Source organism: Aethalodelphis obliquidens, unplaced genomic scaffold (assembly GCF_003676395.1).
Source record: "Aethalodelphis obliquidens isolate GAN/ISIS:26980383/991018 unplaced genomic scaffold, ASM367639v1 scaffold10, whole genome shotgun sequence".
Taxonomy (NCBI): Eukaryota; Metazoa; Chordata; class Mammalia; order Artiodactyla; family Delphinidae; genus Aethalodelphis; species Aethalodelphis obliquidens.
The window spans coordinates 11435928-11462100 of record NW_020837954.1 but is presented as its reverse complement, the minus strand read 5'-3'; the positions used below and the strand labels follow the sequence as shown (position 1 = coordinate 11462100).

The following is a 26173-nucleotide window of genomic DNA, read 5'->3' as shown; positions in this document are numbered from 1 at the left end:
TCGGCGGAACAATGTGTTAATTAGTCACAAGTTAACATGTAAAAATAAAATCTGGTACAAGTCAAAAGATTTTCGGAGAAGTAGCCACATCTAAATCCTTGATCACGACAGCAAAACAAAGTCAAGCCTGCAACTGCTTACGTTTAATTTGGCTCGGGTAAATCTGAAGACAATTTTAAAAGGGTCACAAGCGCATCTTTTAATAAAACTTCTGATGGGAGACACGAGATGAAAAAGGGCCAGCGCACCTCCGTCTCGGTGACGACAGCCGGTGGCCAAGGACGCCGTGTCTAGCCCCCTAAGCAGGGTTAGGGCTGCCCCTAGCTGCTAGTCGGTAGTGTTGAGCGGGAAAAAGCAGACACTTACCGCAAAAGGTACCGCTACAGCCGTGACCCAAACGGGCCGGGGAGTCCTTCGCGAAGCCCCACGCCGTGGGAGGAAAACAACGAAAGCGGGGGTCAGACAGACAGGTGCTACCCCACATAAACTAGGGCCCCAGCGCCCAGCACCGCGACGCCAACTCCCACCAGCTGGAAGACCGATGACTGCCACCGAACCTTCCGCCCTATGTGGTAACGTCACCACACGGCGTAGTCCAGCCTTTCATGAAGAGGATACACTTCCGCTTCCGGGGCACCCGCCGCGTTCCTTCAGTGCGTTTACCGAAAGGGTTTATTGAGATGTTTCTTTGCTTTGACTGGCTTTTGACATTCGTTTTCTCTCGCTCAATAACTGCGGCATTAAAGTTAGTATTAAGATAGGAAGCTCTCTAGGGATGCGATCTCAGGAAAGAAGTCCAGCCTCCAGGCGCCACCTTAAGAAAAAATGACTTGGCTGAGCCCCACCAGCGGAGAGAGATGGGGGTGTAGGGATGACTGCGTGTAGGAATTCCCGGGAGCAAGTGAGAACTCCAAAGAGGGGGCGGAGCTTAGGACTTTAGCAGCCAAGGGAGGCGGGTTCCACCCCGGCTCGAATCAGGTGTCTGGACCCGCCTCTGCCTACGCCTACGCGTGCGCAGTGCGAACCTTCCCCTGCTCTGCTTTTTCCTCCAACATGGAATTCCGCTCAGCTCGGCAAGCAGTACTGCAGCTACTCCGTACGGTGGCTCCAGCAGACCTCCCAGCTCTGCTCCAGTGGATGAGAACTACCCGTAAGCGATCAGAGCCAGAGTCAGACGGTTGGGGCAAGAATATGCTGTGGGCGTTGACCTTGGGGACTTAGGGTGAGGCCAGAAGCGTTCCATAGGGTAGCTGTGCTGGTCTCTGCTCTGCTACGGATCGGGTTGAAGGGGGGCACATCGCAAACTTTTGTCAGTTTAAGAATCCAGTTTAGGATTGGTGCAGGAGAACCTGGCTCTGGGTTTGTGATTCCGCTACAGACTTCAGACAAGCGGCTACAGCCGCCTTGTGTCTAACCTCTTCTCTGAAGGAAAAAAAAAGGGGGGGGGGATGGCGGGGTGATGGGTTAGCCCTCCTCCCCATTACTCCCACAGATTTGGGACGACCAGTAGGATACTACCTGAAAAAGCCCTTTGCAAGAGAAGTTTCAGGCTGTAGAGCTGGAAGTTTTTACCCTGTAGGCAAAATCACGTGTAGCTAGTGCATTTATTTTCTCAATTGTAAAATGGGCCATCAATTTAATAGCAGGTGTTCCGAGGTGGGGAGAGGGAGAAAAGGGGGAGGGGAGGACAGGACTTTGATTTTCAATGATAGTAATACTAAAAAAGTACAAGTTAGAATCGAGGAAATGTGGTAATTAGGTCGAGTTATTGAAGAATGGGATAGATCTGTTTTGGCAAAGTGAAGCCTGGTGAAAGCACAAGAGGATAGGATATTCCTTGTTGGAGAACTATTCCAAACCATGCTCTGCTTCTGTACCCCTAAACGTTGATTTCCATGTTTATTTTCATCTAGACTCATGACTTGAAATATTCCTGTTTGCTGATGACTCCCAATTTTAGACTTCCATCCGTGAGGTTCTTCCTAGAACTTTCTCTCTTTGTGATGTTAGAGTCAATTTGGGTATTATCATTATTGTTATTACTACTACTACTACACATTTTGGAGGATCATTTTAGATAAGATGCCAAACTAAAATTAACTTGGACATCTGGTAGTGAGATTTAGCCTGGAAAGTAGAGAAAACCAAAGAGCTAGCTTCATATTTATACACACAGACGAGATTCAAGGTGGGAATCTACGAGATATTTTATTCCAAAAGCCCTGGGTGCCTACAAAAATGCCATCTATTGCCTGGTTCTGGCAATTGCACCATTACTAAAACATCCTTGCCCTCAAGATTTCAGTTTTGTGGAGCCATTTGTAATCTAAATCTCCAGTTTTAGAGGCATCAGTTGAGACTCCATTTTTCAAACTCGTTGAAAGCGTGTTTCGTATGATGGTTTTGTAAACAAGAAGACCCAATACCATTGGCTAAAGAAGATGTTTTTACTTTTACTAACACCACGTTCTGTGCCTTTCTCCAACCGATCCTGTAGTAGAGAAGCTCAAGCAATTTGTTAAGCAATTTAGAACACAAACTGAGTTTCTGAAGAATGTTTATTACATGAATATTTTAAGAAATGAGAGTGTCACTTAGCTTAAAATGAAGGAGTATGTTTTAATATGAATCTTTAAAAGTAGTGTAATTTACTGGTATACGTTTTTTATGTGGTAATATATACATAATACAAGATTTACCATTTTAACCATTTTTAAGTGTACATTAAGTACAATACATTTGCCTTGTGCAACCGTCATCACCATCTGCCTCCAGAACATTCTCATCTTCCCAAACTGACACTTATAGTGTACTTTTTAATGAAATACAGCACAAAAGATTCTTCCAATCAACAATTTTTCATTTTCCTAATTAACTTCCTTCTTCCAGGAAAAAAATTATCGCATAATGTCTTACTTGTATGACATTTGCTTAGACCTTTGAAAATTATAACTCTCCTTGAATTTTTATACCATTTAATGGAATAGCAAGAGATAATAATAAGCATGATTTTGGTTTTGAGTTTCACAGAGTTTACTGAAACTGAAAAATATCTACATATTGCTAACAGGTAAAAATCACAATAATTTTAAATACACAAAAGGAAGAATAATATTCTTGGTCTCTGAAGAAATTGTGGGATTATCATACCAAGACCTGAGGTCATTTGGGATCAGGCTGATAGAACCAGAAGCTTGGACCAGGACAGAGGCAAGCACATGTCGAAGTATGATATAAACTGAAGATACAGAAAAAATAAAGATAGAGCCTGTATTTACCTTGGTACCGCTTAGGCCAAAGTCTAGAAAACAAATGAGCACCAGTAAAGAAGGATGAAAAAAGTCTGAGGGACAAAGCACACAAAGACAACTCCCCCCTCAAATAAATAAATAAGAGGAGTAAAAAATACAACAGGACTTCAGCTCATTGATTCTAATCTTGTGGCAGAGCATCTGTTCTTTTGTACTTCTTGTATATGTATATAGTGGACTCTTGATCGAGAGCCAAACTGTATGTGAGGTCCCCAATAGGCATATTAAAAATTACATTTTGTTAACAGCTGTCTGTTAACAAACACCATTCTGAAGCCTCTGAATTTTTCCTGAGTATGCAAATACAAATGAGGATGTCAAACCAACAACTCATAAAAATTTCTATTAAGAATCAAGTTATAGGGCTTCCCTGGTGGCGCAGTGGTTGAGAATCTGCCTACCAATGCAGGGGACATGGGGTCGAGCCCTGGCCTGGGAAGATCCCACATGCTGCGGAGCAACTGGGCCCATGAGCCACAGCTACTGAGCCTACACGTCTGGAGCCTGTGCTGCGCAACAAGCGAGGCCGCGATAGTGAGAGGCCCGCGCACCACAATGAAGAGTGGCCCCCACTTGCCGCAACTAGAGAAAGCCCTCGCACAGAAATGAAGACCCAACACAGCCAAAAATAAATAAATAAATTTAAATTAAAAAATAAAGTCTGGGCTTCCCTGGTGGCGCAGTGGTTGAGAGTCCGCCTGCCGATGCAGGGGACACAGGTTCGTGCCCCAGTCCGGGAAGATCCCACATGCCGCGGAGCGGCTAGGCCCATGAGCCATGGCCACTGAGCCTGTGCGTCCGGAGCCTGTGCTCCGCAACGGGAGAGGCCACACAGTGAGAGGCCCGCGTGCCGCAAAAAAAAAAAAGTCTATGTAAATCTGCTTTAAAAAAAAAAAAAGAATCACATTATAAAGGATAGAAAATTAAGGTGTGTATAAGAAAATAATAAAATAATCAAGAAAATATTTAAATGCTTAAAGAAGTTAATAGTAGGTGACTAGAAGCTTTTCTGTTTCCTGTATTTTTTTTTTTTTGCGGTACGCGGGCCTCTCACTGTTGTGGCCTCTCCCGTTGTGGAGCACAGGCTCCGGACGCGCAGGCTCAGCGGCCATGGCTCACGGGCCCAGCCGCTCCACGGCATGTGGGATCTTCCCAGACCGGGGCACGAACCCGTGTCCCCTGCATCGGCAGGCGGACTCTCAACCACTGCGTCACCAGGGAAGCCCTGTTTCCTGTATTTTAAATACATCTTCATTGAGCAGAATTGAACCTGTTGCTGAACAGCAGCTACAGAGTTGTTAGAGTTTCTGTGAAATTCCGACAAATCTAAAAAGTAGAGCCTGGGATCTAGTTACATTTGTCAAACAGCATACTACTGCAGTTCTATATTATATTGCTATTACCACTGAGGAAGTAGCCACATAACTTACAGATTTTCCAATCTCTTGTTTCCTGTTTGATCCTTCTGTTTCTCAATTTCTTATCTCCTCTTGCCTTCCTGTGGGTAAATGGAACAGTTTTAGAATTCTGTTCTTGTTTATAGTGTTTCTGAGTTTATCTCTTTGTATAGTTTCTTTGTGGTCACTCTATTACAGTATACATATGTAACATCACCATCTACTGGTATCAATGTTTTAACACTAGAAATAAGTATTGAAATCTTACTTTCATGTAGGTCCCTTTACCCTCCCCCACTTTAAAAATATGATTATTTTATGTATTTCCTCTATATACATTGAACACTATTACAGATGGTTTTATAAATTTTGATTTAACCATCAAATATGGTTTAAGAAACTAATGAAGAGAAAGATAGTGTAATGAATTTACTCTGTTTTTACCCATTCTGTTGTGTTCTTTCCTTTCTGAAGTTCCAAGCCTTCTTCTGCTATTTCCTTTGTGTTGGAGAGTTTCCTCTACCAGTTCTTTAAGGGTAGGTCTGCTGGCAACAAATTCTTAGTTTTTCTGCATCTGAGGTTTTCTTTACTTCTCCATTCCTGAAGGATAATTTCATCAGATATAAAATTTACAGTTTGTGGTCCTTTTTTTCTAGCATTTGAAAAATTTTGTAATCTTCTGGCTCCCATGGCTTTTTTGTTTGTTTTGGTTTGGTTTTTGGTTTTTTATTTCTTCTGTTTTGTTTTTTGGGTTTTTTTTCTTTCTTTTGTTTTTTGGGGGTTTTTTTGTTTGTTTCGGGGGGGGTTGGGGGTTTTTCTTTGGCTGCGTTGGGTCTTCGTTGCTGCGCATGAGCTTTCTCTAGTTGCAGTGAGCGGGGGCTACTCTTTGTTGTGGTGCGCGGGCTTCTCATTGCGGTGGCTTCTCTTGTTGTGGAGCACGGGCTCTAGGGCGCATGGGCTTCAGTAGTTGTGGCACGTGGGCTCTAGAGCCCAGGCTCAGTAGTTGTGGCACATGGGTTTAGTTGCTCCACGGCATGTGAGATCTTCCTGGGCCAGGGATTGAACCTGTGTCCCCTGCATTGGCAGGCAGATTCTTAACCACTGTGCCACCAGGGAAGTCTGCTCCCATGGTTTCAGATGAAAAATTCACTGTTTGAATTGATGTTTCCCTACAGGGAGTGAATCATTTCTCTTTGCTTCTTTTAAGATTTGTTCTTTGTCTCTTTTGTTTTTAGAAGTTTATGGTATGTTCTTATGTGGATTTCTTTCTTATGTGGATTTCTATCATATTTGGAGTTTGCTTGGCTTCTTATATCTGTAGGTTATGTCTTTAAACAAATTTGGGGAGTTTTTAGCTATATTTCTTCAAATACTTTTCAGCCCCACACTTTTTTCCCTATGTCTGGAGCTCTGACACTAATGTTTGATTTTTGTTATTCCACAAATCCTTAAGGATCTGTTCAGTTATTTTTTTTCTGTCTATTTTATCTCTGTTGTTCAGATGGAATAAATTTTATAGATCTGTCAACTCAAGTTTACTGATTCTATCCTCTGTCATCTCTACTACTGAACCCATTCAGCAAGTGTTTTTGTGTTGTTGTTGTTGTTTGTTTAGTTTTATAGTTTCTATTTCTTTTTCTATGACTTCTACTTCTTTGCTGAGATTTTCTATTTTTTTCACTTGTTACAGGATAATTCTTAACTGCTTATTGAAGCATTTTTATTATGGAGTTTGCTTTAAAAGCCTTGTCTGATCATCCAAATTCTGATTAATTTACATGTTAGCATCTAGATTGCCAGATTCAAATTATGACTTCCTGTTCTTGGTATAAATGATTTTCCATTGTATCCTGGATATTCTGATTGTATGCTAGGGTAATTTTGATTTTATCCTGGATATTTTAGATATTATGCTGACTTGATCCTATTCAAATCTTCTATCTTAGTAGGCAGTTACCCTGCTTAAGTTTAACCTGTTGGTTCTGGCCTGCTTTTGTGGGCTGTAGCTCTGATAACAATTTAGTTTTCAGTGCCCTTGCAGTGCTATTCAGGTCTGCTTCATTCCTGGAAACTGCTGGGGCTCCTGCTCAGTCTATGCTGGTGTTGCCTGCATGGAGAAGGACAGTTTCTTGGATCACCCTATGTCACTGAGCTTACCTTCCACCAGTGGGAGTAGGGGACAAGCAGTACAGGGCCTGGTTTGCTCTTAGCCACTGGGCAGAAGGCTGGGAGACCTCAGGCCTGGGTCTCCATCCTGCTGGGTAGAGGGCCTGAGGACAGCAGCCTCCCCTGTCATTACCAGATAGCCTGCCACTGCCCCAGGTGTGGACTAGGGATTAGGGCTCCCCAGTACGTCTCTGTTGTTCTTCCCCTTTACAGTCTTTGGTGAGAGAGAGCAGGCTTTTCTTAGTTTTTGTTTTGTTCTTTTTTTTCAGTCTGGCTGTTGGTAGTTCTGGGATGCAGGCCTCTCCAGGGCCCAGTCCAGGCTACATGGAAGATAAAAGGAAAACTCAGGAGGGAATTCACTGCGGTGACCCTCCTTCCTTAAATCCCCAGGTCCCTAGACAGTTTACCTTTTTTCTAGCTTTCAGAGTCCTTTATGGTTGCCTGTTGATTTATTTCCAGGGTACTTCATCGTATTTCGAGGGGAAGAGCAGGGGAAAAAGAGGGAAGTAGCCATCTTGTCTAGGACCAGAAGTCCCCTCAGTAAATTTTTAAAATTTGAATAAGAACTTCAGAGTAATATTAGATATGAATGAATAATAGGAAATATATAACCCAATGTTTAATTATGTATTGTAAGTCATTAAAAGTAAGGATATGGGTGAGTTAAGGCCAGAGTTTGAACGTAAGACTTCATGGAGATGAAGTAACTTGAGCAGGGCCTTATTGCAAAAGGCAGGGTCATAGAGTATGAACAGGAAGGAGTACGGAAAACACCTGAGGAGATTTGCACATCTTAAGCAGAAGTTATGTTAGAGAGTAATGAGAATAGAAAATAGGATGGTTAGACTCTGGTGATGTAGAGGGTCTTGAAAGTCTAGAGTGACACTTCATATGTTGAAAACTGAAAAGCTATCCCAAAATTGTTAAGGGGAAGGAGTGACACAAAGTGAAGTTGAAGCAAGATTAGTTTAAAATCGGTGTGCAGGATATCTTATATTGGGGGGAAACTGATAATTCAGGAGCTAATTGTGAGTTTGTTCTGGTATTCTAAATGTGAGGTGGTGCCTGTGCCTATGAGGTATTTGAAGCGGTAATAAAGAGGAAGTGGATTCAAAAGAGAAAGTGATAGGACTTGATATCTGACTAGATGTGAAAAGTGGGGTTTGATTCATATACTGTCAGCTTTGGTGACTTCTCTGTCCCCATGTATTTAATTAAATATAAGTAGGAAATTTTTAAAGAATGAATTTTGCTCTTTAGTGAAGCTCTTCTTTCTCCACTCCCTTCCCACCTACATATGTAATTTGAGAAAAACCTTACTGTCCTTAGGCAACTGATTAACACCTTTCTTTAACTTTTTCCAAGCAACATAGTGTTACCACACATTCTGAAATAGCTATTACACATGTTAAAAGATGTTCAGCCTCACTTGTAATTAAAGAAATGCAAATTAAAACAACAAAGTTTGTTTTTATGGTACTATTCAATGCTATAAGGCTTTAATGAAACACATATTCTTATTCTTTTCTGATAGATTAAATTGGTATAATCTTTCAGGAAAGAAATTTGACAATATGTAGCAAAAGCCTTTAAAATGTTTAAGTTCTTCTACTTCTAAGAATTCATAGTAAGGAAATAAATACAAAGAGATGATGTATGCCAAAATGTTAGTTGCAGTGTTCCCAATTTTTCACAGTTATAATTGTATCTAAATGTATAGTAGTAGGACTAAACGGTTAAGTAATATACATATGGTGGAATATTACACAGCCTTTTAAAATAATGTTTTAAGGAATTTAATTTTAATAACAAATACTTATGATGATAGAATGTTAAATGAATTCGTTTTACACACTGCAGTAATATCCTATCATATCATGCCTTTTCCACCTGCTTTATAGCCATTATTAGGGCAAAAATGTCTTGCCCTTCTTTTCAGAAGTTATTTGCCAACCACTACAGATAATGAAACTAATTTTAGCCTTCTTGAGCTAAAAATTTCCACAGTGCCTTACATACAGTGCTCAACAAATATTAACTATTATTATGAAAGATCTTTTGAGAATTTTCTTCCTAGAAAACTATACATATTTATGTATACAACCAAGCATGCAACTTTAGGCCTTTTATGGACCACATAAAGCCCATATGTGGATCCTGTTAACTAGGACCATGGTGAAGAATCACTGCTATAACTGAAGGAATCTCTTTTTACCCTTGAATGTAGTTGAATCAGAGTTTGTTGTCCAGGATAAGAGGTGTCAGTTCTCATTTTCACCTGGTATCCTTGGGAATGAGTCTTCACTTAATACTGCCTTTTTAAAATGACTGAGTAATTTAACACACAATTTCATAATATCTCTCATCTTGCCTGGTGATGCTTACATTAATTGGGGGATTAACTCCCAAATAAACATATTTAACTAGGGAGACAGCGGGAAATCTATTGTGATGGTTCAGAATTTGCAGCCCTTCCCATCTTTCATTTCTCCAGCTCCCTTGATCTTCACATATGACTGTTTAGATGGTTCACCACCACCACCCCTTCCAAGTCTATTAATAACCCAGTAGCAGTAGCAATCAGAGCCCTAGACACTACAAAGTGATAGAAGAGGAAAATAAGCTAAGGTAGTCATGGATTAGAGAACTAAATTGCCAAATTGAGTTCAGTTCCAGGGCCACATTTAAAGGGGCTGTTGAACAAGTCCAGAAGATGGCAACCAGATGGCAGTGGACATGGTTCCCACAATATATGAGGAACCGTGGTCAGAGCTAGGGAGAAGAGAAGGCTAAGTCAGTGATAGGGGAGCTCTTACTAGCCAGCTGCCTTCTGAGCTCCCTTAGAGAGACTGTATGGTATAGTAACTAAGAGTTCAGAGTTAGACCTACATTCAAATTCCAACTCTACCACTTTCTGGCCAGTATGACCTGAGACAAGTAACTTAAATTCTGACCTCACATTCTTCTTTTGTTATAAAATAGAAGTGATGATAGCACCACATATAGGATTCTGAGGATTAAATGACTGTTTGAAAAGCACTGCACAAAATTTAGCATGCCTTAAAAGTGCTCATTCAATAAATGCCGTATAGCAATAGCATTAAAGATGATGATTCCTCTCGAGCTGAAATTAGAAAAATGAGCTGTTATGGAAAGGTAGATTCTGGCTCAGCACATGGAAGAAATGCACTTCCCGAATGTGTTCAGGTGAGGACTGAAAAACAATCATATGTCAGAGATGCATGGATGGATTCTGCCATTTGGTAATAGTTCGTAATTAAGTTCCCTTTCCACCATAAGACTCTTATAAGGCCGACCCACATGAAAACTATGTTTTCCTAACGTGGTTGTTTATGTTACAGAATTAAATCCAAAGAAGTTGGGCTATGAGATATCTTAGTTTGGTATAATGAGATTTTTATTGGCTTCTTCAGTTATATACCATTTACAAATTGAGAGAACTTGCTAAGAATCAATGGTGTGAGTGATATTATTAGAATTAAATGCAAGTCATAGAGGCTTCTAGACAGTTTCCCATCTACAGAGAGAAGCTAAGCAGATGTTAGGTATTAATTAACACCTTGAGAAAATTTAATTAGATTTTAAGAATACAATTTTTAAAAGGCCAGTTTTTTTAAAAATGCATCACAGGTGCTATTTAAGTTCCACCTAAAACAATTTGGAACGAATCTTCATAGTATTTTCGTTTCTCTATAATTTATATTTTGCATCCTTCTAGAAATAATTTGAAGCAACAACTTAGATCATTATACTAGGTAGGTGAGGAAAGAAAAAAGAGCTAAAAGGCCTTTCTACATTAGTTCAGGGAGCCAAAAAATATATCAGTATCTTCATATTAACTACTATTGCTCAAAAGGAAGTTATACAGAGAAAGAACCTCTGTACATAGGGAAACAGTGGAAAAAGTGAAAAAGAAGAGTAGCTTTATTTAGAAGCCAAAAACCTAGGTTTGCTTCTTGTGCTGCTGTTGGCCTGCCTTGTAACTTTTCACAGTTCATTTAACCTTCAAAGACTCAGTTACCTCCTCTGTAAATCAGAGAGTGTAATCTTGCTTTGTCTTCCTTACATGGATGTTATAATACTTAAATGACCTAGTTTCTATGTGAAAGAACTTTGCAAACTAGAAAATATTATCCAAATTTTAATTGTTGTTTGTGACATGAAAATTGCATTCTGACCCAACACAAGAATTATTATGTTTAAGAAGGAAATCATGAACTTATTTAAAAACAACCAAAGATTTAGGGGGCAAGATGTGGAGATGGATGATATTTTCTTCAGAATCTCCTTGTTTTCCTTCTATAGCTGTTTTAAAACAGTAAGAAAAACACAACCCCTTCGAGGTCCTTTTACTCTAGCAAGAATTCAATATAAGTCTTTTAAGAAAAAGGTAAAATGTTTTCATTAGTAGTCCTTTCCAGTCTATATTTGGCATTCAGGCTGTAGCTAAATTTTAGAATATTTTACTTCCAGATAAGTCACATTCTAGTTAAAATTATATGAGCTGCTTAGAAATCATACTTTTGTAGAGCCAATTTAAAAAAATTTATAAACACACAGATAAGGTGAAAAAACAGAACAATGAACACCACTTTTATACCCTCACCTAGATTCACCGTCAGTCTCTTACCCTCTCCATCTTAATTGCTATATACATCGGCATGCACGCACACTTCCCTTTTTGCCAGATTATCCAAAGGTAGGCCACAGCCATCAGAAATGTGCTGTTTTAATGATCATTTTATCTGCTGTTCAAATGCAGTGGAGCAACATGATTCTTATAAAGTTTATTCTATAGTTGGTGCCATCTGTTAGTTCTTGTTATCCAAAGTCTTGAGTACATTTTATTGGAGGCAGAGATGCTCGGATTAAAGTTATATTCTTAGTAATCCCTGTGTGATGCCTCCTAAACTTGTAAGATCTATATGGTCACAAAAGGAATATTTGACTACTTACTGGTAAGTTTAAGACCCTAAAAACTAATAGCAGTACTTTCCTTAAGTAAAAATAAAGTAGTAAAAGTACTACATATTTTTTACATGCCTTTGTTGTTCTATAACAGGCTGAAATAGTCAAGTTTTATATTTTCAAGCAGTTTGAAAAAAGGAAAAACTCAGTGTTTTCAATGGAACATTTGTTAAAATTGAAATATTTCATTGGTTAGAAAGTTTATTTATTGTTATAAATTGATGCTATCTGATGGAAAATATCCACCCATTGTAATCACTTAGTCTAGGTATGAGTACATCCATAAAAGCTATATCTGGTTTTTTTTGGGTTTTTTTTGCAGGAGATTTTGATGAATTCATTCAAGACAATAATGACATTATGTTGAAAAACATAGCAGAAGACCTTCGGAATTGCTTACCTCTAGAAACCATGCTTTCCTCAGAACATCTAGCCCTCCAAAAAGTAAATATGTTAAATTAATTTACTCTTAGTGCTACTTGAGGATTCTCCTATTCTCCCCTAACCCCATTAGCCTTTCCAGTCTAATCAGTCCTGAATTCTGCTTTTTCGTTTGGTGCTTCAATCATGTCCCCAATTCTTTTGAGTCTGTAACCTTCTGGCTCCCTAGTACCATTCATTCAACAGATATTTTTTGAGGGTGTCCTGTTTGCCAAGCACTCAACCCCCCACCCCCACCCCCAAAATCAAGGCATGACATTAATCTGTCCCTGCCTACACCATTGTCCTGGTTTTCTTTTCCCTGTTTCATTTCCGTGGCTTTTATCAAGGGTGAAGTTCGCCCCTTTGTTTCCTTCTCCTACTTTTGCGTTACACACTTTTTGCTTCTTTTATTCCTTTATTCCTAGAATTCTCACTTTTCTTCTCCAGACAACCCCCTCATTCAAGTACCTTCAAAGCCCAACTCTTATGGGACACATATGCTATGAATACTGTTTCCTAAAGCAAAACTTAAGAATAATAATTTCTTCTTCCCCCACTAATCTGAAAGTAGCAGTGCTTCATGTGGTTTTTCAGCATGTAAATTCCTGAGCAGAGGTACTAAATCCTGTACATTTTTGGTAGTTCTGTGCACATTGTGAGCAGTCAGTAAATCTTAGTAAACATCCAGTCATTTACAGGAGGAAAATAGTGGGTCGTATAAAAACTGAGAGCAATATTTGTAATACAGTTTGGATGTTATTAATAAAACAATCTTAGCAGTCTCATGATATAACACAATATATAAAGAGAGAAAAAAGTATTCATTGCATGTTAATGGTGGACCCACAATCCCCCATCCCAACAAACTGTTTTTCTCTTCCTTTGTTTCTTTCTGGTCCTTGTATATGTTCATACATTTTATATACTTATATATGTGTGTGTGTGTGTGTACAGATGTAGATATAATTTTGTAGATTTCCAAGCAGATAGGTTGATTCTTTATTTAGTGTTAAAGTAGAAGGAATCAGACATATTTTCCTCTGTAGCTCCTTGCTATTATATCATGTACCACCAGTATTAATAAAGTGCTATTATTTGTAAGCATGGAGTTTTACTAACATTGTTATTATTTGAAAACTTTGCTTCTGGGCAAAGATTACTTGCTAAGTATTTTGATGGGTAAGTCGCTGACATGTAGGACTCAGAAGACCTGATATGAGTTTCAGTTCTTCCCGCTCTTAACTAACTAGTGTCATTTCTTGGGAGAAATCTCTCTGGGTATCACTTTCTTTATTTGTAAAATATACTACTTAGGATGGACAAGATGGTCTCAAAATACTCCTTTCATCTAAAATTTTCATCTATTTCTCATAGCCATGTTTTGCATCATGACATGTCAAATAACAAGTTGCTAGTGTCTGAAAAATGAAACAAAAGCAGAGCAGAGTTGCTGACTTCCACAATCAAAACTTGTCTTCCTGGGCCTTGTCGTTGCTCTCAGAATTTTAGCATATGAACCACTGATGTTTTGCCTTATTTAGCAATAAAAAGAGACTTCTTTGTACTTTGTTTCTTTTGATGTTTTTCTTCTCTCCACCAGATACAGCAGCAGCCAGAACCCACAGTTCACGTTGATGCATTCCTTTATGATGAAGACTTTATTGATTCATTATGTGAGGAAGGAAAAATGAGCAGATACTACTGTATGGTGTGCGGCTCACACCAGACGGCGCCTTTAGGTGGGCACTCAAGCCTGCAAACCTGATGACTTCGTGTGTACTTTTCCTTACATGTCATGAGTATGCAGATTTTTTTTTAATATCTTTAATTTTTATTTTTTAATTTTTTTATTTATTTTTGGCTGCATTGGGTCTTCGTTGCTGCACGTGGGCTTTCTCTAGTTGCGTCGAGCGGGAGCTACTCTACATTGTGGAGTGCGGGCTTCTCATCGTGGTGGCTTCTCTTGTTGCGGAGCACGGGCTCTAGGTGCGTGGGCTTCAGTGGTTGTGGCACGCGGGCTCAGTAGTTGTGTCTCCCGGGCTTATTTGCTCTGCAGCATGTGGGATCTTCCTGGTCCAGGACTCGAACCCATGTCCCCTGCATTGGCAGGCGGATTCTTAACCACTGTGCCACCAGGGAAGTCCCGAGTATGCAGATTCTTGCCCAAGCATTCGCTGTTTTTGGAAAGCAAAAGGACAGCCAGCAGCCTAGCCATTACCAATTATTGCAGTCAGGGAAACTAAACAGAAACATCGTCCAGGGAAGCTAGGCCACTTCATGTCTCTCCCAGGGGGATATTTCTGCTTTTCACTGAGCATGTTTAATTGGAGGTGACTTTTCAGGTCCAGCAACTAATCAGAAGTGAATGAATACAGGGAAACTGACTCATACTTTATATACTCAAAAGAGATTCACATTTAACCATAGTGCTGATTTATTTACAATGAGAAATATAACTGCCAAGTGGACTGAAAACGTTCTCCACATAGAAACATCTACTTGAGAAGTCAGATAGTAATCAGATATTGTTGGATGGGCATGGATTCAGAGGACGGAGATAGATAATCTTGACAGTCTATTCAGGCCATGATTTGACATCATGGAGCATCTTTGGTCTATAACCCAGAACAACTCTAGTGACAGTCTCCTGCATCTCTGTCCCTCAGATGCAGCACCTGTGTTTCAAATGGGAAACTAGACTGACTCTATGCTGCTAAGATGTTAACTCTTCTGTTAATATATTTTTTGTTCAAACTGGATATTATTGGCTAGGCTATTAATTTAAACATGCTATTTCAATCTCCCTGCTCACTTAGATTTAGAGGTGTTGCTTAGAGGGGATAAGTAATATTGTGCTCATATTACTGATCTTAGATAATATTATTCTCGAAAATTAACTACTACCAAATTTGTAGTATTTTGCTAATACAAATATATAGTACCTGTATTGTAGTTGGGGATCTAACTACCCTGGTTTACTGATTTAAGATTCTATTTTTAGATAGTACTTTTTTCCATTTGAAATAGTTGAAATTCACAGAATAGAAAAGGACTTAGACAAGAACAGTAGAAGAAGGGACTTCCCTAGTGGCGCAGTGGTCAAGAATCCGCCTGCCAATGCAGGGAACACGGGTTTGATCCCTGGTCCAGAAAGATCCCACATGCCATGGAGCAGCTAAGCCCATGTGCCACAACTACTGAGCCCGTGTGCCACAACTACTGAAGCCCGTGCGCCTAGAGCCCGTGCTCCACAACAAGAGAAGCCACCACAGTGAGAAGCCTGTGCACCACAACAAAGAGTAGCCCCTGCTCGACGCAACTAGAGAAAGCCTGCACGCAGCAACAAAGACCCAACGCAGCCAAAAGAAAAAGAACAATAGAGGGAAAACTAAAAAGTGAATTATAAATAACACCATATCAGATCTGATGTACAGAAATTTACAGAAGAGCTATGTTTGACACAGAAAAATTTGGAGGTTAGGATGTATTTTCACATAAAAATCAGATTGTAAATAGTGTCTGGACACCCAGACCAGCCTGGATAACTATAATGACTCTGAAAAAGCTATCGCCGTGTGGGCCTCTTATTCCCTATATGAAAGGGGCTTGTCCAGCTACAAGACACGAACGATGACTCTGGAGCCCAGGGCAGGAGCATTAACGTGGCAAAGAGGATCGTGAGGATGAGAGGAGATAAGGGCTATGGTGGTCAACCCCCCTCCACCCCATCACCTCCAGTGTTACTTCTGAGACCTAGTCATCCTTTATTTTCTTCCAAGGGATTAGCCTGCCTGCTTCCATTTTCTTTGCCACCAGTCATTAGTTATGATCAAAGTTTCTCCCCTTCCTGACCATTATGTCATGTAGCATACAGTAGAGAAAGTCTTTGGGTTACCTCCATATCAGAAAAAACAGACTCAGGCTCTCCCAGGTGATTCATTACAGAAATAATGGAGTGAGAAGGTGGGTTAGGAGACTAGAAATTGTAGCAATTAAACTAAGGGAAATAACAGTTTAGGAGTGTCTTAACCTCCTTCCATACCACCCCTCTCCTGCACTCCAGAACACACTCTAGGTTGCTCAGGGCTGCCACATTGTTCCACTGCAGAGATGGTCATTCATTGGGTAGTTTACAGTCTATGCCACAAGAGGTGGAAGCCCTGTGGTTGGCTGTGGGATAGGGTGAGAAAGCCAGATGGTATGGGAGTTAGGAAGCAGTTGCTGGGAACAGCAGGTCAGAGGGAGAAGAGGAACAGGAAAACCCAGGACACCCTAAGCAGCAGCAAGAAGGAAATGAGGAGCATGGGGGTAGGGACAGGCAGCTGAGTAGCGGTTTTCTTGAGGCCTTTGATGATGATGATGATGATGATGATGATGATGATTTTGGCCGTGCTGCGCGGCTTGTAGGATCTTAGTTCCCTGACCAGGGATGGAACCCGTGCCCCCTGCAGTGGAACCACTGGACCACCAGGGAGTTCCCTCTAGAGGCCTTTTAAATGTCAGAGACTTCATATTTGTTCTTGTCTAATACAGCTCAGAGTGAATGAATACAAAATTATCACATTAATTTTTTCTAAATAACCTCTGAATGGCTTTCATTGATTAAGAAAAGCATGAAATACACTTTACAGGTGAAAGAATTAGAAATACAGAATGGAATTGTTAATCCCTAAGCAGAATTTAATGTTTACTCTGTTCTAATTCTCCAGGGTTTATTTCTCATTCCTTCTCTCTCATGGAATTGAAGTTCATTTATCATCATGTACTCCCTGATCTATCGGGAAAGGTCTTGGTTGACGTTGGCTCCAGGCTTGGCACCGTCCTTTACGGGGTAAAGTCCAGCTTGTAGACATATTCAACATTTGGAAATACTTTCTTCTCCTACTAGCATCAGTTTTGCCTGCCACCATCCAAGGTGACAGCTTGGCTTTATTCATTAGAGTAACAGAATAATATGGTTAAAATAGTGTATCAAATTTGGACTTTCAAAGGCCAGCTCTGATTTCCGTTACTAGTTTGACTTTGTGACACAAGTGAAGGAATATCAGCAAAACAGCAACAGGTGACCCTCATAACACTTTGCTATTCTGTCACTCACTGCCCTTCTAACTCCATTTTCTGTACTGTACTAAAATAGTATAGTATACTGAGTTTTGATAAGAGCTCTTATAAAACTGACAAATTTACTTGACCTGGGAAATTGCTTATGGCTATGAGCAAGTCCCTGAACACCTCTGTGCCTCAAGTTCCTGACCTGTAAGTGAGCAAACTAAATGATATCCAGTGCTCTAGTTTTCTGTGATCCAAAGTTCGAATGTAGACTTCTGTGTCTTCAATGTGGCTTTTTTTAAAAAATTCAAATCATGAGCATTTTAAATATTCTTAAATGGTTTTATCAAAAAACTGAAATGTGGTTTCTGGTTGTCATTAGCAGATGTGTTAAAACATGTGGCCAACAGCAGTAGATGTTCATGCCAGAAACAGGCCCTATCAGTTCCCAGCATCACTGCCTGCTCTAAACAGAAACAGTTAACTCTTTCATGGTTCATTTATTTTTCAGTGTTGACTTTTATTCTACAATTAGGAAAAATAGCCATAATAGAAAGTACAGTTTATCAGATGGCTTTGTTTGGAGAACATTAGAGATTATGCTTATTTACCATATTTTGTCCATTCTTGTTAATTTTTTTATTTGTTAGAAAAGTATATAGCTGAAATAATTGTGACTATGCAGGTATTTGGCAGCATTAATGAATTTAGACATATTGTCATTTTCCTCTATAGTACATCACTGATTCAGTCAACAAAAATTTTTTGAATACTTACATATGCTCCATTGAACATATTCTAAAAATCCATGATGAACTATGAATATAAATTTAGTTTACACGTAAGTGTTAGTTGATGTATAATGGTCTTCAGAATATGATTTGACCTCTCCTTCCAGATTATTTTTTGTTATTATAACCAAAATAGATACATAATAATATATAGACAGTTCTTGATGATCCTTGTTAACTAATGGCCAGTTGTCTTTGGTGGATTGCCAGACACCAGGCTGACTTCTCAAAGCCAAACAGGACACACCTCCAGCCACCCTCCTCTTGTGTCAGACTGTGCATGAGTTTCCATTATATTTCCCACAGGTTAATGCCTTTCTTGCTTTCCCCTGAAATTCCCAAGAAATTACGGAAGTAGCGTATTAAACAAAGAATCTATATGTGATCACTTTCCTCATTTCCAACTTTGTTGAATGCACAGTTTTATCAGGAAAAGTAAGAAATCAATCTTTAAAAATATGATTACTTTTAAATAACGGAAATTAATAAACTACAATCAAGGTCTTGATGAGTAAGAGTCTAAGTTCTTAAAAGTTGTTTTACATAAATTATAAAATGTTACTTATCTTTCCTTTTTATCTTTATTTTTACTTTATTGAATTCTATTTTTAAAAGTTTGATTTTTAGGGACTTCCCTGGTGGTCCAGTGGTTAAGACTTTGCCTTCCAGTGCATGGGGTGCGGGTTCGATCCCTGGTTGGGGAGCTAAGATCCCACATGCCTCGTGGCCAAAAACCAAAACATAAAACAGAAGCAATATTGTAACAAATTCAATAAAGACTTTAAAAAAAAAAAGTTTGACTTTTAAAATTTCAAGTAGAAATAAGCCCACAACTAAAAGTTAATTCTTTTGTATCATAATGTATCTTCATATTTCAGGGTTATCTTTACAGTTCAGCATCACAATTATATGGAGTAGAATTGAATGGAGACTTTTGCCAGTTGCAGGAAATGGTCATAAAAAAGTACCAGTTCACTGACAGAATAAAGGTACCCTTTTAAATGTTTATTCTGTTACCCACTGTATAGCATAGTTTAGCCAAATTTCTTCTGCATTGGAGTTGGAAACACTTTTTGAATCTATTCTTGATTGCTGTTGTGTAGAAACAGATTGAGTTAACTTAATATTTTAAAACACTGATAATAAAGTTGAATTATTATCAATATGTTCCACTCACATTTTTCTCTTCCTCCCAAATTTTATTAGAAAGTAGAATTTTTTTCTTAATTTTCTTCGTATCACCTATAGTTTTGGTAGCACTAATTTTGAATCTCTTGATGTTGGTCAGAAACTCTGAATGTTGAAAGTAAGCAAAAAGGTTAAGTAATGCTCACAGTTTTTATCTTTTTATAAGCTTTCAATAGGAATTGTGGGTGCCACAGAATAGCAGTTCATGGGAGAATGATGTCCTGGGTTGGGCTATGACAGAAATTTTCTGTTTCTTATATGTAAAGGGAAAAATAAAAAAGGGGAAAGGAAGTTTTTTGGTTGATGCAGTAATCCTTGTCATTTCACTAGTGATCCTACACTTCTAATGGCAATGCACAGAAGTATTGTGTATCTAAGGATCTCTGGTGTTCAATGCAATCAAATATTGAAAGACATATCTTAGTAAGATTAAGGATCTAGCTTTCCCCTTTCTTATAGAAGGAAAACTTTTCATTCTCTTCCTCCTTCCATCCTTGCCTTTTTTTTCTCTTTCTCTCTCATCTTGGAAATTGAGAGGCAATTGATCAAAGAGAATTCATTGTCCAATAATAAGTTCATGGATTTTTCTCACTATCCCATATTTAATGAACAAAAACACACTGCTCTTACATAATAAGAATCACATAACTAACAGGAAAATTGATTTAATTAGAAATCGAGATTTAAACATTCTGGATATTATTTATTTGTAAGGCTAAGTTCTTTTTTGGAAGGAAATCATATGATATAAAAAACTTTTTCTCTCCTTTTTAAAATAAAAGTTATTTGCTTTGCTCTTGAGCAAATACATGTTTCCTCTTATTATCTTGCCTGTGGTCTACAAGACTTGTTGATTGTAGTCGAAGTTAATTTTTTGAGGTATATAGTTTTTTCAATAAATTATTTTGTTTGCTTTCTTGGATAGATAATATATTCAAGTGAATTTTAGATGAAGAGTCAGACAAGGCCAGTTAAAATATTTGTATTAACATTTTACAATTTATAAATTACTTTTTAAATTTTATATGGTCCCATTTGATTCTGTGAATCAGGACATGTATTACTCCATTTTATTTAGGAAGACACTGACTACCCAAATGTACAAATCCAGTTGATGATGGAGCCAGAATAACTAGTGATATAATGGAAAAAGCTCTGAACTGGGAGTGAAAAGAGTGTAATTATAACTATATAAATGATTCCATCTAAAACAAAATTTTCACAAGCTTATGGTTTTTATTAGGTATTGAGTATCTTCCATAGGTAGTAGTATTAAATATACTTTTCTCCCGTTTTAAGAAGTGTGAATCTCCCATATTGCCTCACAACATCATTGAATCAATAGCTATTTCTTACATGATTATATGATACGGTGTCTTTGTTCTCTTACGTGAACTTATTCTTTTTTAGGTGCTTCATGCAGACATCTGTACACAAGGTTCACTTCTGCAAAATGCTGATGTTATTATAATGAATAATGTCTTTGAATATTTTCTTAATGAGGCAGAACAGGCCAGGTACGTTATTTATTCAAGCAAGAAATCTGTTGTTAAAATATATCTAACAAAGTATGAAAAGGGATTGGTAGAGTGTTTTCATATTAAATTTTTTATTTATTTGTTTATTTTTTGCCACACTGTGAGGCTTGTGGGACCTCAGTTCCCCAACCAGGGATCAAACCCGGGGACCCAGCAGTGATATGAAACTTCTCAGAAATGACTTCAACTGTCAGGAGTTTATATTAATAAGGAAATGTGTCATGTCTAAATGAAAATAAAAATAAACTTTAGTTGTCTAACCTTGTAAATATTACATCTAATTTTGAGTAGTTATAAAATGGTTTCATGACCCAAGCATTTGCTTTGCAGTCTGGGATGCAAGAAGTTATCAATTCCCAGTGGGTATTTATACTTATTCTTTTCTGCCTCAGTTTTCTTTTCTTTGAAAAAACGTGTCCTATGCTCTCCTATCACAAAATTATGGGAATTAACTGGTGCCTATAAATGACTATAAAACAAGATATAGGGCTTCCCTGGTGGCACAGTGGTTAAGAATCCACCTGCCACTGCAAGGGACACGGGTTCGAGCCCTGATCCAGGAAGATCCCACATGCCGCAGAGCAGCTAAGCCCGTGCGCCACACTACTGAGCCTGTGCTCTAGAGCCCGTGAGCCACAACTACTGAGCCCATCTGCCACAACTACTGAAGCCCACGCACCTAGAGCCCGTGCTTCTCAACAAGAGAAGCCACCACAAAGAGAAGCCCATGTACTGTGATGAAGAGGAGTAGCCCCCGCTCGCCACAACTAGAGAAAGCCCGCACGCAGCAAGGAAAACCCAACTCAGCCATAAATAAATAAAAATTTAAAAAAAACAAGATACAAGAATATTCAGCTAGAAAACAGTGAATAATGATCAAATTTTTAAAACGTTCTTAATGTGGTAATAGTAGGTTCCTGGAGTTTATTCCACTATTCAAGCAATAGAAAAATTAGCAAATCTCCGATCACTTTTTTTTTTTTTTTTAATTTTTGGCTGCTCTGCGGGGCTTGTGGGATCTTAGTTCCTCGACCAGGGATTGTGCCCACGCCCTGGGCAGGAAGTGTGGAGTCCTAACCACTGGACCACCAGGGAATTCCCTGTGATGGCTTTTCTGACTTCTCATCAGGACTTATAGGTTCCTCTAATTAGAAAATTCCTGTAGTCTGAGACACTGATTTTCTGGTCAGTTAGGCTTGCTGACTTATTTATCATAATGACATACGTATACTCTGGATGCAGGAAACCTCCTTTCCATATCTATGAAAGGGCATTACACACGTTTGGGTTAGTGCATCAGTGAGGTTTCTACTGCAAGAAATAAAAAGACATAATTATAGACCATAAACAGTTAATATGGAGTAGAATCCTGAATGAGTAACCCTCTTTATCCTGCCACCCCTTTACTGTCTATATTTTCTCTCTCGCACACATACACACACATATCTATTACTTGTAGGTTAAGGTTAGTACAAAATTAACAGTGTAAATAGTTTAAAAAGAAACTAGTTCAACAGAAAGCAAATCATATCCTCAGAGCTCAGCCAGAATGGGTGATGATTTTTTGGTCACAGGCTAAAGGCCAGAAACACAACATGAACAAGTTGTTTTAATCATAGTGCACTCTTTAAGCTTAATTTCCAGTGGACAAAGTATGTATAGCTTTTTACCTTTTGAAGTTCAGGACCAGTAGTCAAAACATTACATCATTGTTGGAGAATGAAATATACTAGGTTTATGCTGTGTAAGAAGTTAAAGAGAAAAACACCTTAAACTCTTCACAGATTCGTATAGGAAGATTTTGAATGCTGAAGAATGATGAATGCTACCTCTTAACTTGATACTGGAAAGTATTTTCATGTTTGGGTTGTTTTAAAAACTATCTTGGGGGACTTCCCTGGTGGTCCAGTGAAAAACCCGCACGCCACAACTAGAGAGAAGCCCGCATGCCACAACTAAGACCAGACACAGCCAAAAATAATAAATTAAAAAAAAAAACTCAAAAAAAAAACTATCTTGGAAAATTAATTCACAAACTCTGCTTGACTCACCAAATAGGTACTGACCATGTGTTAGTTCAGTCATTTCTCCAAGTTAATCAAATGCAGTGAATTCTAAATATAGATAGATGATAGCCTCTCATGGTTAATTACCTTCATCATGAATGACAGTACACGGGAGAAAGTTTAGAAGATACAGTAAAGCATTCTGATATTGGAATCGTTCTGACAAAATTGATCATTTACCTATATAATTCTGTATTGTAGCAAGTAGAGTAATTCTTTGTTTAAAAGGTGCCTCTGTATTTTTTCAGTAGGTGAAACATATACAACTACTACAATGACAGCTTCTCAGAAACAGCAAGTGCTATTTTGAGAGCCATGCCCAACCGTGCCAGTATACTCAGCTTCTTCAGTCTTACTAAATAGACTTGTAAAATATATAATTTCTAAGGAAGTACATCAAGACAACAAACAGCTCTAGCCCAAGCACAGTGATATTTATTATCAAACACTGCTTCTTGATTTTATATCTAGCCTGAGAAAAAGAACATTTGTATCGTTTTGCCTAGTAAGCTCCAGAATATACTAAACCCAATAACCATTGCTGTAACTAAAATAAGTGCAAATGGTACTGCTGCCCACCTGCCCCACTACAAGGGGTGCACATCCCTGCATTGCTTGACCCTTGCTCCCCAATAGCAGGGTGTACTGTCAAAACTCATGCACAGTGTAGAAATCCCATTCATGTCTGCTCTACAGGTTAATCAGAACTGGTCAGACACTGCCCTCTGACACATATACATGCCCATGGTGTGCCATCGTGCTTTAAATCTAGTTGATCTCATTAAACTTCTCAGGTGCCATAATGTCCAGAATTCTTTCCATTGAATATTTCTGACAGCCAAATAAAGTATGATTTCACTCTTGATATTATTTTAAAAGATCTTATCTCTATGTTACACTCTTATTTTAGTCTTTGCTTGTTTTCTGGCTTCTGTGGCCTTTCTCCATGACTCTTTCCCACTCACACCCCTCAGCCCTGTTCCATTCTGCAGAAAGTTTGACAGTTCATAAAGAATTGAAGAGGCTTTAACGCTGATCCAGCTTTGATTTCTTTATCAGTTCTGAAAACTTCCTTTTGGCCTTACCCACAATCCCTTGTATTAACCCTAATCCCCATCTTGTTAAATCTCTCTCAGTATTGTAACTTCACAATTTTGCCAACATCCCTTCAGGAACTGAATTTACCAATTTCTAGTATCTTGCTGCGGTCCTGTTTTCTGCTGGCAAACATTTTTACCCATCTGGATTTCTACATATCGCCTGGGCTATATTTTTTTTTTGTCATCCTCATTTTGAAAAAATATCCAGTGTCTGGTAAAGCATAACATATAAGTTTTGAATGTGTTATAGAGCCTGGGAATATATCAGCCATAATGTAAGGAAACGAGGATCCTTATTAGTGACCGTGCCAAGTCTTGAAGATTCTCTCTCAAGTCTTCAGGTAGGTAAGCCTCTTTCCCAGCATTTTTATTGTCAAAACTTTTCTTCTGCTTTTTTCTGATAGCTGTTAAAATATTCTAGAAATATTCTTTCTGAATATAGTGACAATGATAGAAAGAATAACAAAACCTTATGGCTTAAGAACTGATTTGTGGTTTGTTCACTAGCATCAAGAGCTCTGAAAGTGTACAGATTCCTTTGCTTCTCCACCCAATTTTTCCAGCTGTGGGGTTACAGTTTTATTTAGGTTAACAAATGCTATTAAATATTTGTAAGAGACTTAGAACACCCACATCATAACTTTTTCCCTGAGAACAAAAGGAACAGAGCTGTTTAGGTTTCTAGAATCAGTAAGTGGACTGGAGGCCCACATCCTGAACACAGTTGAGCTTCTAGGTCAAGTTTGGAATCTTGCACAAACTGCTTCCATGTTCCTCAGATTCTCCGTACAAAATAAGGCTGATACTTAATAATAAGATTCAGCCCAATAAGTTGACCCTTTTATAAAGGTTAATTAATGTTTGTAAAGCTCTTTGAGATCCCTAGATGAAAGATACTGTGCCATTTCTTAGTACAGAGTCATATTATCATTTTCTTTAATATCTCTTTCCTCACATATAAGCATTGCCAAATTTAAATATATATTTCTTCCTTTAAAGAACTAAACAATCATCAATAATACCTTCTTTAAAAATTTTTGTCAATCATCTAAATTACAAAAGTAATTCATGTTTGTCATAACAAGGGAAATAATCCAGAGATACATAAAGAAACAATGTTGATCTCCCCAGTTCCCCCCCACCTAATTCCCTCCCCATGAGATCCCTACCCCGTGAGTGGTAAGATTCTACCATACTTTTCCATACTCATAAAAACATACCTTTTAAAATATGTGCTCTCCAGTTTATAATATCTATATGTATTGAAATAATTCAGTGATTTTCACTTACCAAAGTAAAATATTTTTGAAAGAGCCCTTATATATGAATTCTTGAATAACGTTATTGCTTTCCTATTTAATGAAACTTCTTTAACAAATATACCCATTGGTGGCTCCAGAATTTCTGTATCCCGGAGACCCAAATTTGCAGTGTGAAGGGAAGGGCCTGATAAACGTTATGGAGGGAGATTACCCCCTCTCGTGCAACCTCTTAGCACCATCACTGTGTGTATATGAACCGTTTCTCTGTGTACTCCCATTGTTGTTTTAATCTTTTATTGTTTAAGCTGGTTTAATTATTAAACTATTTACATTAAAATAATTATACTATATGTTCTTTATTCTTTCAAATTCCAAAATCAAGGTAAATTAATTAAGTCCCTGAATCCACAAACTTACCATTTAGTACGACAAAGAATTTTGTGGCACCATGTAGAACTTAGTCCCTCTCATTGTAATAAAAATCCTTTGTGTTCAATTACTTAGTCATGATTTCTCAAAATTCAAGAGAATAGGTTCATTCTGCAATTTTCATATTTGTTTATGACCTTTTTTTTTCCAGGTTAATATACAGTTATCTCCCTGGGTTGAAGAGGTACCACTGAACTATGATGTATACCCAGAAAAGGATATTGACAAGGAAGCTCTTGAACAAATACATTTATACAAGATTCTCTAACACTACAATAGTCCTACCTCAGTGTAAAATAATTACAAAATAATTTAAAAGAAACAGAACCCCAGTATCCTAACACATAGTTTTTCTGTATATTCCTTTCTAGTCTTTGTACATATGCTTACATATTTGTAAATAGTTGTATGTGTATATATACAACTTTGCGTGATAATTTTATTAAAATATTTGTGTGAAAAAA

At 38.3% G+C, this 26173-nt stretch overlaps 2 protein-coding genes across 5 annotated transcripts in view; one reads left to right on the top strand and one right to left on the bottom strand.

The window, feature by feature from the left end:
• The window catches only part of SRP54 (signal recognition particle 54), a 46205-nt gene extending 45558 nt beyond the window's left edge, over window positions 1-647 (bottom strand). Inside the window, exon 1 of one of the 2 annotated variants that reach the window (XM_027111054.1) lies at window positions 367-647. The gene's annotated coding sequence lies outside the window, so the exon portion shown is untranslated. The remainder of the gene's footprint in view (window positions 1-366) is intronic. The other variant, XM_027111055.1, reaches the window with a different exon arrangement.
• LOC113622672 (uncharacterized) lies at window positions 609-26173 on the top strand. Of its 3 annotated transcripts, none has more exons than XM_027111061.1 (8): window positions 609-1150; window positions 12186-12307; window positions 13887-14025; window positions 16996-17117; window positions 19005-19115; window positions 20725-20831; window positions 24269-24359; window positions 25861-26173. In XM_027111061.1, the coding sequence occupies exons 1-8, from the start codon at window positions 1054-1056 to the stop codon at window positions 25975-25977; spliced, it is 906 nt and encodes a 301-aa protein (XP_026966862.1). In that variant the 5' UTR covers window positions 609-1053; the 3' UTR covers window positions 25978-26173. The 3 variants fall into 3 exon arrangements, with proteins under 3 accessions (XP_026966862.1, XP_026966863.1, XP_026966864.1); XM_027111062.1 differs by having other exon boundaries at window positions 944-1150; window positions 24269-24363; window positions 25861-25920; XM_027111063.1 differs by having other exon boundaries at window positions 1119-1222.

Bases quoted from the DNA above. Each gene is read 5' to 3' on its own strand.
- LOC113622672 (XM_027111061.1), top strand. From the start codon at position 1,054: ATGGAATTCCGCTCAGCTCGGCAAGCAGTACTGCAGCTACTCCGTACG. The intron at 20,832-24,268 runs GTACGTTATTTA...AATGTGTTATAG, and splicing joins AATGAGGCAGAACAGGCCAG to AGCCTGGGAATATATCAGCC. The intron at 24,360-25,860 runs GTAGGTAAGCCT...TTTTTTTTCCAG, and splicing joins ATTCTCTCTCAAGTCTTCAG to GTTAATATACAGTTATCTCC.